A 13,847-nucleotide genomic window follows, 5' to 3' on the forward strand; every position below is an offset into this window, starting at 1 on the left:
TTGGAAATTCCATTTCTAAGTAATGGTGGTTTTGTGGGTACATGCAGCTTCTGAAAGAGGCTTTGAAAAGGTTACAGGATGACATCAGTCTGTGGCATCTGTCCTTCCTGAGACAGAGGAGAGCTGTGGGCAGGGCTGTAATGTACAGAACCAAGTGCCTCTTCAGTGCTTGGCAGCGGTTCTGAGTTTCTTGGAAAAGCATCTGGTTTCAAAGAATTAATCCAACCAAACGTGGAGGTTTCTGAACAGGGCAAAGCAAGAGCTCACTTGGATTCAGAGTAGCAAGTATAGCTTTTAAGACAGATACTCTACTTCAGGAAGGTTGTCAAGGTTTTGCTGGTTTCTATCTGAGCAGGGCTTAGAAAAAGCAGTTTGAGGCCCTAACAAATTATTATTCATTTCAAAACCCAGCAGTCAAAGAAAGTAAGCAAATAAACGAAAGACAAACAAACAAACACAAATCCATATAAAACAAAACAAAACCAAACCTACCCCACTTCTTGTGAAGAAGAAAATTATCTGCACTAAGATAAACATATACTCTGGAAATGTTGTTCTACAGGGTGTTCTTGAAGGCAAAAGGAAAAAAAAAAAGGGAAAGGCAAAAATGTGAATGTGCATGTATGTATGCAATATGTCTTTTATGTATCATACATTGTATTAGAAATATATTGGTGCCTGGACCTGGCCTCTTGTCCATCTAACTTCTGTACATAATTGCTTTTTTCTTTTTGCGTTGTAGGAATCTTACTGTTCTTGTAATTTGCACCATGTTGCAATGTTCTTTGTAGGAAAACCCACTTAACTGCTGGTGTAGAATAATGCAAAGGTCAGGAAGCAGTTTTAAATACAATTTCAAAAAAAAACATGGTTGGAATCACCAGTCTTCTAGAATGAAAAGCTTTATAGTTAAGATGCCATATGGGAGCTGTGTACAAAGACTACTCTAAGAGTATAAGAAAGACAGGTTTATATGAACTTACATATGTTTTGTTATAAAATATAATCCATTTCACACATTTTTATTATGAGAAGCACTTGAAATGAGAACATGCAAGACTTGGAGGCACTGGGAACAATCCTTAAAAGAGAAAGCAATCTATCTAACTACAGAATTAAATTCAAATTCCTACCCACTTGTGCTCTTTAACTGAAAGAAATACAGAGAATGGATTCTCTAAACACAGATAATCTCTTCTTTGAGATCTGGCAGCAAAAGGAAAAAAAGAAAAACTCTTATAAAACCATGAAGCACGAGTGATACATCATAAAAACTCTTCACAAGAAGCTTACAGCACAGTTTAGTATCTGTACAATCTCTTTAATAAATGGAGTTTCCACTGGTCATTTACAGATTTAAGTGCCGCTGTCATCCATTCTTTCTGAGAGACTTTGCTTATGTAAATAAAGATTTGTTGGGGAAATTAATTCTGGTAAGAGAAGAATAATGGCTAAACTTGGGAAGAAAATTAATTCTGGAGAATACCTGTTTATTGCTTTCTGCTTACAGGTTCTATGGAGTTTTGGTTGGCTCTTCAGCTGCTTCCAGCTGTGTTTTCTGAAGGTTGCTGTATGCAGTAGGGAGAGGCAAAGTAACTTCAGAACGATCCAGCTGGTGCCAGAGGAAGGCTAACAGCAGCAGCATAAAGGAATTTTAATTTCAAAGGAACAGGTAGTAATTGAACAAAATATGTGTTCATGTTGGGAAACTTTTGTTCTATGAACAGTTGTTTTCTTGTTGGAGACATTACAATGTCAACTGCTTAGATTTCAGAAATGCGAGTGAGTTCTGAGGGTGGGAGGAGCTGCTGCTATGCAGGTTGTTGCCCGCCAGTATTCCAGCAGCATTTCAATTAGCTTTATCACCAAGTCAAGGTGTGAACTTACTTTCACTACAGACTAGGCAGTAAGGATGGATTTCAGAGGGGCTCTGATTAAAAAAGGCACCTCTGGATGCAGTGAAAAGCGTTATCTGTGGCAGCCAGTAGAAGATTAAGGATGTGTGCTCATCAAAACGTGAGGTGCTTCATCTGGATTTTTGAGATGTGATCCATTCCAATCTGACCCAACTGATGTGAATTTTAATTCTTTTTGAATATGTATTAAAAAGATGTTTTTTCTGATTCCAGCAACTCCAGTGTCGATCAGATAACAGATGAAAAATGCTTCAGTTACACAGTTTATACACTAACAGGCAAGCCATGTTAAATATGTCATTCCTGTTGGCTGTTTGTGTTTAACATTCAAAGGTACAGCATTAATTCTGTAGTTAGATAGATGGCTTTCTCTTTTAAGGATTGTTCCCAGCCTCTCTCAGTGCAGCATTAGCCTTACCACTACCTTCTGTTATAGCAAACACGATTCTTCCTTCTGCAAGTTTAGACTGTTATTTTGAATATTGTCTGCCATGCACATGAAATACAAACAGCTGCTTTTCTCACTCCCTGAGTTATGTGTGTATCTGAAGACTGCTATCCTGTTCCCATTCTCTTTTTATTTTTTCAGGTTAAGCTGTTTAATGTTTCCTCATGGCTGAACTTCCCAGTACTCCATTTACAGTCTTTGCTTCTCAAGGCTCCTTAGCGGCCCACGTCTTCAGAGCAGGGCCTTCCATGTTTTGCCCAAAACTGGAAGAAACACTTCAGCTGAAGCAGTGCCAGTGCTGAGAGAAGGATGAAGTTGTGCAGTGCTGTGACCATCCTCCATCCTGTGCAATCCATTGTGCAGGGCCTCTCTGGGAGAAGGATTCTCCGGATTCATACATAGCAAACAGAGTTGAGAACCTGGAACTATTTAATGCCCTTTGAAATTAGAAATGAATTGTGCACTACTGTTGCTGCAACGGTGTCCTTTGCAGTGGATTACTTGGTGGGAAGTGAGTGCCATCTGCAGGTTAGAAAACGTGGAGCTTACTATGTTCCCACTAGATGTATTTGAAATAAAAACAGTTCCTGCTGCAGCTTTCTTCTCTTAGAAGAAATCAAAAGGCATTTTAGCTCAGCAAGATATTTTTATTGTTATTATTATTTTTTTTTTTGAAAGTGTAGGTTTCCTTTTTCTGTGTCTGCACATACAGTGGCATCAGTCCTTGCATGGATTGCTTTTGTGATGCCATTTTATTTCTTCTCTAGATACCTCAGTTGTCATCCTGAAAGCCTTAATCCTCTGGTTCTCAGCTACTCAGGAAGCCATGAGGTGAACTTCTCACTGCTATGGCTTCAGTGAGCAGGATATTCTTTAATTGTTTGGTTGGGTTTTTTTTGTTGTTGTTTTTTTTTTTTTGAGATCACTTGGATGTTGACAGTGATCACACTGTTCCAGTCCACCTCTTCTGCTTTTGAACTGCCTTCAGCTGCTGGTTCAACCTCAAAAATAGACTCAGTTGTGAAGCATGAGGAAACACCACTCCATGTTACTCAGCACTGGTGAGACCAAACTTTGAGTAGTGAGGTGTGGGTCATTGGCCTCTTCTCCCAGGTAACCATTGATAGGACAAGAGGTAATGGCTTTAAGTTCCACCAGGAGAAGTTCAGGTTGGATATCAGGAAAAATTTATTCTCAGAAAGAGTATGAGGCAGTGGCACAGGCTGCCCAGGGAGGTGGTGGAGTCACCAACCCTGAAGTGTTCAAGGAATGTGGAGATGTGGCACTGAGGGACGCGGTCAGTGGGCACGGTGGGGATGGGTTGGTGGCTGCATGAGATGATCTTAGTGGTCTTTTCCAGCCTTAATGATGCCATGAATCTATGATTTCTCCTCAGTCCGCTGAGTTCCTGTTGTACCAAGGTTAATGGCTTCTGTGCTGGTTTTCAGCAAGGGCTGAACATGATTCTACAGATACTACCTACAGCCTATGGAGGCAGGTACTGTGTGTACATTCCCCATGCTCTGCTGATTAATGTTGTTTTCCTACAAAATAACAGATCACAAACAAGCTTTGCATTGAGATGCATTAGTAACAGGCTGTAAGTACTGTGTCCATTTAGCCTTATGATGGTTTCTCTGGGCAACCACAGATTCTAGGAGCTACAGGCCTGTTAAATTCAAGAATGGTGATAATTAGAATATAACCTGGCTGAGCGTGGCTCAGGTTTCTGAGCTGGCATGCGTTCAGAGCAAAATGTAAAAAGCCTGCTTTCTGATCATGGTTTTCCATCAGCTAAAAAAAAAAAAAGGAATTTGAAAGCAAAGGGGAGAAACAGCAAATCCAAAGAAATAAAAATGAAAACCAGTCTGAAAAAAAATTGGCTTCTTTCCCTCAGCAGGGAGGCTTGAAAATGCGCATAACACATCTTGCTTGCCTTCAGTTTCACTCTTGGAACGAGCTTAAACATGCAAGTGACAAGCTGGTGAATCCTTGGCTAAATAGATGAAATGCAACAACCTACTGCATTGTATTGCACTGACTTTCAGTCAGTGTAATTTGTGGTGCAGCTCATCTGAGCTGATCTCCAGTAATTGTTTCTTTTCAGGAGGTAAAAATTCAGGAAGAAATTGCCCTTTGGCTCTAAACTTACTCTTTCTGATGTTAGTAGCAATGTTACAGTGGCCTTGCATAGGAAAATGGATGGGATCTGTGGTCCTGACTCACTGTATATGACCCAGTTACCTCAAATCTGAAGAGGATTGTCTCCTTAGGCATTGCTTGGTGGCATACGTCTTTGCTCTTGAAAAAGTTCCATGCTGGACAGCATTATTGATCTCTGATGGAAGATGAGGAATTTGTTACCTGCTATTTTCAATCTGAAAGAAGTCTGTTAGCTAGATCTCTTTCACTTGCTTTGTTACTGGTATTTTTACTTGAAGCATTAGGAAAGCTGGAGGTCATCTTCAAGTTTCCTCTTTTGTGCTCCCCTGCTGAAGAGGTAATCCATGCTTATCAGCATCTTGCCAAGTTCAGTATTCATCCTGCTGCCAATGTTCTGGTTGGTGGAATTGGGAACTGTGTTTGAAAACACAGACATGTAGTCTGGTAGAGGCTTCTGTTCCTTTTTGTTACCCTGGATGAAACAAAGACCATTAATGCTGAAGTTTTTGGGGTTGCATCCTTTGCTTCTGAAAATTCAGGTTACTGAGATTATTAGTGACATCAGCTCTTTTGCTTTTTGAAAATTAAGTTGTAAGCATGTAATACTTACTGAATGCACATGAAAGTGTTGCAGAAGTACAGTGAAAAGTTTTCCTATTATTTTTCATGGGAATAAGATAGCACAGGGAAATGAATAATTTTTAAATATGTTGCTTAAAATGTCAGGAAAGAAAGAATTTAGCCTGCTCTGGAGTGCTTGTGATGTGGGAGGTTTTTCATTTTGTTTTCAGTAGTGACTTGGATTCTAGTATGACATTATCTTACACTTTTCTTTTTCTTTTTTTTTTTCCCTAAGCTGGTTCTTCTAGCACTTTTCTCTGCATGAAGTTATTAACACTGAAGTAGATTGAAGGTATGCACAAGCTCTCTTTCTTTATGGAAGATGAATGGCACCTCAGCTCCCTTTTGTTTTCCTAAAGATTTAAGTCTTAAAACATTTGCCAGTTATGCCTAAATATGCTCCATTTAAAATATTAGTGTCTTTCAAAGTGATGCAAGCTAAAAAGAGCCTGGATTACAGTTAAGTATTTGTTTGAAACTTACCATTTGGTCATAGTCCTTTAGGAAACTCCAGTTCTGGTGCCTTGGAATAGAAGTAAAAATTGCAGTTTAAAATCTTTTGTCTTTGTTGCTCCCTATTTTATTCATCTTGCTATGTTGAGCACTGTATGAGTATGCCAGGTTTGGATGTCCCTATAACTGCTGGTTACTGAGAAATGCTTGGGCCTCTGCCATTTGCCTGTATCCACTTTAGGTCAGAAAACAAATTCATAGCAAGCTTTCCCCATCATTGTTTTTGTGATGGGGATGAGGAGCCAAAGGACTGCAGCCCTGCAGGCTGTAGCCTGTGTAGCCTGCCGTAGGCAGCTGTGCTGGCTTTAGACATCTGACTTCGTCTATGTAGCCAAGGATGGAGAGCAGGGCATGCATTAGCTGTGTAATGTGTTACCCCAGTACACATGAACATGGGTTTGCACTGACATCCATGACTGTGAACCCTAATAAACACGTGCAGATGTAGCATCCCTCCTGTTGCCTTTGCTGCAGAATGGGCATGGAGGATCTGGGCCCACTGGAAAAGGGCCTGAGTATACATCTGAGGGAGAGCAGCATTGCAACCACAGCTCAGGCTTTGTGTGAGCCAGAGTCCAGGCTTCAGCCCTGCCCTCGGGCAATAAGAGCCAGACAACAAAGCAAGCATTGGAGAAACCCAAACTATTATCTCTATTTCCTCCAGAGGACTGAGTAGGACAGGAGTTTTCAGATGGTTTCTTTTCCCTTCTTAAAATCATCCTAAAAGTGGTGTGCTTCATTCTCTGCCTTCTCCTTTTGTCTGCTTGGCTAGTGCATAGCCAGTGCATAGGCAGAACTGGAGCTGTTTTTACTTTTACCAAAAATATCCTTCTAAGAAGCATGTCTGTGTTGTGTACTGAAGTACGAACAGAAGCACTTCACAAGTTATGTGGCAGAGACAGAGAGGATCCTAATTTCTGGCTCTTTCAGGTAACTGGTGAATACATGTATCCATACTGTTCTTTCTGCTGAAGCACTGAAATAATGGGATTTTCCTGTCTTCAAGTGGCTTGTGGGGGATGTTCAGGAGATTTACAGAGTGGGACTCCAGAATCATGTTTTGGCAGAACACTCTGTTCAACTTCCATTTCCAAAAATATGAGAAGTGGCGATAATATCAGTGTGTCTGCAATAAATTATAAAGGTTGGCACATTCATATCGTCATTGTGGAGATCCCTATAAAGCTAAAACACATAAAACATGCATTTCTTTGCATCTCTTTTTCAGCTTCCTCAGTGTGCCAGGAGTTATTGTCATATATTTTGCCCAGTAAAGAAGAACAGAGTTAATATAGCATTAGAATCTTTCTGATGCTAAGGTGGTAGGTTCTGATCCAAGGACCCTGCAGAAGAAAACTTTGCTTGATAGTATAGACTTCAGATGAAGCCCTAGGATATCAGGGAGCATCAGTAATACTGCCAGGATGAGCAGAGACAGGTGAATTATCACAGAATGACAGAATGGCCTGAGTTGGAAGGGATCTCAAGGATCTCCAACCCCCCTGCCACAGGCAGGGCCACCAACCTCCCCATTTAATACCAGACCAGGCTGCCCAGGGCCCCATCCAACCTGGCCTTGAACACCTCCAGGCACGGGGCATCCACAGCCTATCTGGACAGCCTGTTCCAGCACCTCACCACTCTTACAGTCACAAATTTTCCCCTGATATCCAACCTAAATCTTTCCTCCCTCAACTTCAAACCATTTCCCGTTGCCCGGCTGTTGTCAACCCTTTCAAAGAGTTGATTCTCCTCCTGTTTGTAGGCTCCCTTTAGGTACTGGAAGGCTGCAATGAGGTCACCCCGCAGCCTTCTCTCCAGGCTGAACAAGCCCAGCTCCCTCAGCCTGTCTTTGTAGTGGAAGTGCTCCAGCCCCCCGATAATCTTTGTGGCTCTCCTCTGTGGGCCATCTCCAACAGCTATTTGACAGAATTGGAACAAATAACTTACCAGATTTTTCTTCCTCTTCGTTCAGCCTCCACAGACTCCCTCCAGACCTTATCCTGCTGTACCTGGTCCTGCTGCAGAGCTGCCTGCTCCTCTGTTCTGGACCTAGCAGCCAGATGTGCTCTTCCAAGCCGGATGCTGCCACGAGACAGAGGTGGAGCTGAGGCTGATTGCCCCATAGCTGTGTTTGCTGGATGCCAAGAACCAGTCAAGGTGTTCCTGCCGAATCCAGTACCTTTTTCCAGCATGTCCATTTTGACACTCATAACAGATCTACTGAAACTTTAGGAAGGTTAAACCTGCTATTGTTTCTGCTTTCAGAGCTCCTCCTCTCCCAACATTTCTTTCAGCTGCAGATTTGGACTGCTTTAAGAAAATGAGTGTGCACACCAGCACTGACAGGCAGTGCTCAGTGCTGTTTTGCTTCCATGTTATTTAATGATCATTTCCTACTGCTTCGTGTTGCTTCATTGCACGAAGGCTGAACAAGTTTCTGTGGCAACAACAATTTTGTAAGAAACACTTGTTACATCAGCCTCCAGCTGTAAGCAGCAAGCACAGGAAGATGGTGTGTGCTGCTTGCAGCTGAGACCACCTTATGTTCAAAATCGGCGGAACAGCAAAGCCTGGTTTAATGCAAAGCATGCACTGGGACTGCTGCTGACTTTGTCAGGAGTTTTGTTGGAGCTGTGTGGCAGAAGCAAAACCTCCAGAAAGCTTCTGCTTTCCCTGATGTGTTTACTGTCTCCATTGGAAACCAGGCTGGCTTGTGAATATTCACCAGAAAGGGAGCAGAAACCCACTGCAGGCAGCTGCTGAGGCCTTGGACTCTGTTTGGGGCAGAGCTCTTTTGTTTGAAAGAAGATATTTCAATGCAACTGTGCTCTTAAAGCTCCTTATTTTCAGATTTAAAAAATTGCATCCAAAGATCATAAGAAGTCCTTTTGAAGCACTCAGAGATTTCTCCAGAAGGTATTAAGCAACTATGGGAAGTACTTTTTAATTAACTTTCAGGAACTATTAGCATAAAATAGTTAAATAAAAGTGAGAATTTTCTAAGCAGTGTTCGAAATATCAGTTTGTCAGCCTTACAGTCAGCCTGCTGCCGTTTGTGGTATTAAGTCACTTCCTCAAGTATTGGTGACTTGCAGGAAAATGAGGCATTTAAAGTATAAATTTCCTCTTGAATTCTCGACTGACTTGTTTCTAAGTCATGGGAAGCAGCTCCAGATGAATTCTAGCCTCGTGCTCCATCTTTCTAGTAAATGCTAATCTGTTTTTTTAGGGATTTAGTTTTCTTTTTTATTTTTCTTTTTTGGAAATGTACTTACTTGGGGCTATTGGGAAATACACGCCGAATTTGGCAAAGAAGTAATATATTTTTAAATAGTTGTAACTGTGCAACAATCCAAACATTTCATGTAGACATTTTTGAGCAAAAGCTATTTCTGTATTTGGAAGAATTACCACGACTTCGAAAATTGCAATAACATAAATTAAGAAGAGTTTAAAAATCGATGTCAAAACAAAATGTTTGCTTTGGATTTGAATGAAATTTTAGTAGGCTTTTTGTCTGTGTTGTTGTCTTTTCTGAGAGAATTGAAGCCTAAACTTTTTTTCTGTCTCTTTCAGCCAAGAAGAACAAAAAATGTCACATATCCACACAGCCCTATAACTGAAGAAATGAGCTGTTTGCAGCCAGGCCTCATAGTTGACTCTGTTCCTCTTCTAGAATCCAAGATCCTCTCCTGGATTGTATGCAGATAGATAGTTGAAGAGTGGGGTTTTAGTGGCATCTAACTGCTGTGAAAGGAACATGGGGCATGCTTGGAAGACCCAATTAATTTATCAATGCATGTGGGAATTCAGCCTCTGATCAGGTCAGGGAAAGATCCTGATGGAAAGGCTATACCTGTGAATGGAATACTTTTTTCATGAACGTTTACAAAGTTCTGTTATTTTTATTGTAATCTTTCATAGAATCATAGAATCATTTGAGTTGGAAGGGACCCTTAAAGGCCATCCAGTCCAACTCCCCTGCAATGCACCAACACAGCCACAGCTCCATCGGGTGCTCAGAGCCTCATCTAGTCTGACCTTGGGTGTCTCCATGGACAGGGCATCCACCACTTCTCTAGGCAACCTGTGCCAGTGCCTCACCATCCTTTTCGTAAAAAATATGTCTTCCCTATTTCCAGTCTAAATCTCCCCTCCTTTAGTTTGAGACCATTCTCCTTGTCCTGTCACAACAGACCCTGCTAAAGAGTCTGTCCCCTTCTATCTTATACCCCCTCCCCCCTCTCCCCTCTTCCAAGTCACTTTCTGCAAATTTCATATGAAAATAAGCTAAAAATGATTATCAGCTGAGTACATAGTTTCCAAATGACTTGTAACTGAATAAATTGCATGGGAACATTGCTGGGCAGTGCATAGAGTCTATTCTATTGAATGTTGTCTGCAAAGATGCAGGAGATGTAGCTGACTTGGTTTTGATGCAGTTGGAGAGCAGGAATGCCTTCCTGAAAGTGAGCTAGTAAGTTGAAGTCAGATATTTAGGTCCATGGCTCTGCAACCTCAGAAAAGAAGGGAGTCTTTACCAGTTAGCATTTCTGCCATTACATGAATATAGTCTATAAGTCTACATACAGTGGTTGGACATTTCATCCTGTGCCAGTTGTTCCTCTGGAAATTGCAGATGGGAGTGGGATAATGGCTGTTTAAATAAGTTTTGTGGTTGTTGTGACTTTTATATGAATTAAAAAAAAATAGCTGCTGTTCCCAAAACAGATGACTAAGAGCAAATACTTTTAAACTATCCCGTGTTCTCATAACTGCTCTCCACTAAGGGTGTGGTTGTGCACCATTAAAGCACATCAAGGTTAGTGTAAGGGTGACGTTTCTGGGGACTGCCTAAGTGGACAAACCTGTAGCCCATTCAGGCCACTGGTATTGAGCTGTTTCCCCTACTATTATCATCTGCTGGTTTAGCTTTTGTTTTGTTTTGTTTTTTCCCCTAACAACATTGGGATTTTAAGAGTGGAAGAGTGGAACTCATTTGGGTTAACACAACGAATTCACTCCATCCTGCAGTAGATTAATGTTAATTGTGGCTTCATGTTGTATTTATCCATGAAAATTAATATAGCGTCTTTATATTCTCTGCTTGGGGACATAAGAATTGGAAATGTTGTTATGAGTGTCACCGTAGGAGATGATGCCTTTGCTTAAGGGTTAATTTTGGTATTAGTTTCTCTGATAAGCAGTGTCAGGGCCCATTGTGCAGAAGAAGAACATAACTGAGGTTCTTCCTTTGTTGCTACCAGAGAAGTGATGCTAATACAGATTTGTCTGCAACAAATATGTGACCTAGTTCTTTCCAAAAGGGAAAAAAATAGGTGGTTTTTTTTTTTTTTTTTTTTTTTTTTTTTTGTTTTTAATGGGAGAAGAAAGCTTCAGGTATTTAGATAAACTATTTGTATATGGCCACAAGAGGGTATTGCAGTATAAGTTATACAAGATTTGTCTGACTTTGCCATGCAGCACCTTATTTTTAAAACCTACATTTTTCACAGTTGAGCATTTAAATTAAACAGTAAAGAAAATCCAATTATATATGCCAGTATTTGATTTCCTGACCCAGATGCAATTTCTGAGGTGGGTTTTGCAAAAAAAAGGTTTCGTTTTTATAGTGAAGCTGTGTCTCTAAATTTGAAGGACAGTGTTGCCAACTGCTCTCCATGTTTTGAGTAGTTCAGGCCATGTAAAAGAAGCTGGAAAGATTTCTAGATTTTCCTCTCCCTGAGTCTTACTGAATTTAAGAGAACTTGGAATGCTTGCCTGTCTTTCGGCAAACTCGCCTGAAAGAGAAGAAACATCACAGCCATGTTGCATTATCTGTGAAGATTGGATCACGATTTAATGGACAGCAAAGTGTTTTTCATTTAATACAGTTTGTGTTTGGTGGGAGCTATCTGCAGAATTCTAAGAAACATAAATGTAGAAGCAGAGGAACAGCATGAATGTCACATCTGAATAAGAGGCAGAAGCAAGCTCATCAGCTAGAGGAGAGTGCTTCACCATTTGCAAAGACTGAAAGACCGACACCTCACTGACAGGACAGAAACCCCCACGGCCATCTTTCTACATGGGCAGTGCTGCCAGCCTCTGAATAGTGCCATCTTCATTGTTGTCAGCAAATGAATCAAGATCACTGTAGTCAGACAAAACTGCCATGTGGAAATTGGGTGATGGTGAATTTGGCAGAGTAGGATGCTAGTTGTTCAGTGTCAGGATGCTGGGCACCTGACAGAGAAGGAATGGGCATTAACCAGCAAGGGCTCTGGGAAGCCTGGAGGTGGGAGACCCTACCAGCCGTGTACAGCTTGGTCTCTCAACAACAAATGACTGCATTGCTCTGTGCAGACAAAATGAAAAGTCTTTCAAACAACAGGCTTGGAGTAAAACCCTTTTTAAGTGAAGACTACGTAGCCACTTGGTTAAAGGCCTCATTTGTTGTTAAATTTTACTGTACCTTTGATACGAAAGTATAAACTTCTTTCTTGTCTTAATGGGATTTCAGCTGAGCGAGCCTGGAAAGTTGAGTGTCTGTTTTGCTGCAGCTTACTAGTGCTGCAGAGGGAATGTCTGCTTCCAGTGACACAGAGTCTGACACTTCAAAATGAAATCGAAGCTGTAAGAAGTCTGTTGGGGACTTTTTTTTCTCTTGCTTTGAGTGTTACAAAATATGCTAGCTACTGATAGGCAGTTACTTGAAACAAAAGTTATCCATTTGAAAATATTGTTCAATTGAGAAAACACTCAACTGTGTCTATTCCATGCAATATGCACACATTTTCCTTTCAGTTTTAGTTACATCAAAAGCAAATTATAGTTAAAATTGCAACTGGAAGCAGTATAATTTGACAATATGGGCAATCCATATTTTGGTACATTCTCACCAGTACTCTGCAAAGTAGGCTGGTAGTCTTATAAAACTGGAAGGCACTGTTAGAGTGTTCTCATGGGCACAGTAGTGGGATTTTGGGCAGGGATGCTGAAGGGTTGTATGGGACTAGGAACATTTAGAAATATTGGTTTCAGGAGAAAGAAACAAAAAAGGAAGGAATGTTCTTCACTGGCAGAGTCTTACGGGTGTTCTCAGTTGGTATTTCACATGCTTGGATAGAGGCTAGATCTTGTGAAGAAATGCAAAATTGCCCAAACAGCCAAAATTATCTTTAGAATTCAATTAGAGATGTTCATGTCATGTCCTTGCCAGGGCAGGGAGCTTTTGTAATTGTATTGCAGAGCTTGGCTTTATTCTGTTTATCCTCTCTTTTCTGGCACAGTTCACTAATAGTTCTAATATGTATGTAAATCAAATATACATACACTCATATATATATATACATATATATACATAGTATATATGCTACATATAAAGTGGTTAAGAAAAAACTGTTCTTCATATTGCTTTAGTACCTAAGGCAGCAGTCTGGACCTCAGAAATCTCACATAGCCTTACTCTTTTCTGATTCTGTGTTCTGAATATTAACTGTTCTGCTTCTATGAACAGTTAACACTGGCTGCAGGTCAGCTTATAACAATGCTGCTTCACATATACTATAGAGACTGAATGTTCTCTGTTGCCTGACACACTGTTGTTCTCACACAGATATTTTATTGTGAGCTGCAGTATTTCTGATGTGTATCACATTATTTTAGTGTTCAAGATGCTTTTCAGATCTTTTTTTTTGGATTGTTCTCTGGTCCTTATCTATATCCTTCAGTAGCTAAGGGTGTATTTACTGGTCTGTACTTTAAGACACTACATAATTCATTTATACCTGCTCACCATATTAGGGTACATTAAGGTACATTAACTTTCTGTTTTGATGTGACATACCAAAATTTCTCTACAAAATAGATAAATTCTCTTCAAGTTAGATGGGTTTTGAATCTGGTGCCTAAAACTTGTTCAGTTTTTTTCTCTAGATATTAAATGAAGGGGTAATGTTCTTAACATTTGTGAGTTTAAATGTGGAGGTTGGTGGCCCTGCCTGTGGCAGGGGGTTGGAAATTTATGATCCTTGAGGTCCCTTCCAACCCGGGCCATTCTGTGATTCTGTGAAGTTCTGCTGACTGCCAAATGAGCTCCTTCCCTTTAGTATTTTAAAGGTAAGCGTGAGAGTCTAAAATTGGGAAGCCTTGTCTGAACACATCAATCATACTTTTTATCT

General features: G+C 40.6%; 1 protein-coding gene across 1 annotated transcript; it reads right to left on the reverse strand.

Annotated features, from left to right (window-relative positions):
- Positions 1-4,753: 4,753 nt before the first annotated feature.
- CUNH2orf50 (chromosome unknown C2orf50 homolog) lies at positions 4,754-7,874 on the reverse strand. Its single transcript, XM_042895371.1, has 3 exons — positions 7,612-7,874; positions 5,632-5,671; positions 4,754-4,999 (listed from the first exon to the last, which is right to left on the reverse strand). The coding sequence occupies exons 1-3, from the start codon at positions 7,872-7,874 to the stop codon at positions 4,808-4,810; spliced, it is 495 nt and encodes a 164-aa protein (XP_042751305.1). The 3' UTR covers positions 4,754-4,807.
- Between the last annotated feature and the right edge of the window lie 5,973 nt (positions 7,875-13,847).

Source organism: Lagopus leucura, unplaced genomic scaffold (genome assembly GCF_019238085.1).
Source record: "Lagopus leucura isolate 7727_CA_CO unplaced genomic scaffold, USGS_WTPT01 Super-Scaffold_73, whole genome shotgun sequence".
In the NCBI taxonomy this organism is placed as follows: domain Eukaryota; kingdom Metazoa; phylum Chordata; class Aves; order Galliformes; family Phasianidae; genus Lagopus; species Lagopus leucura.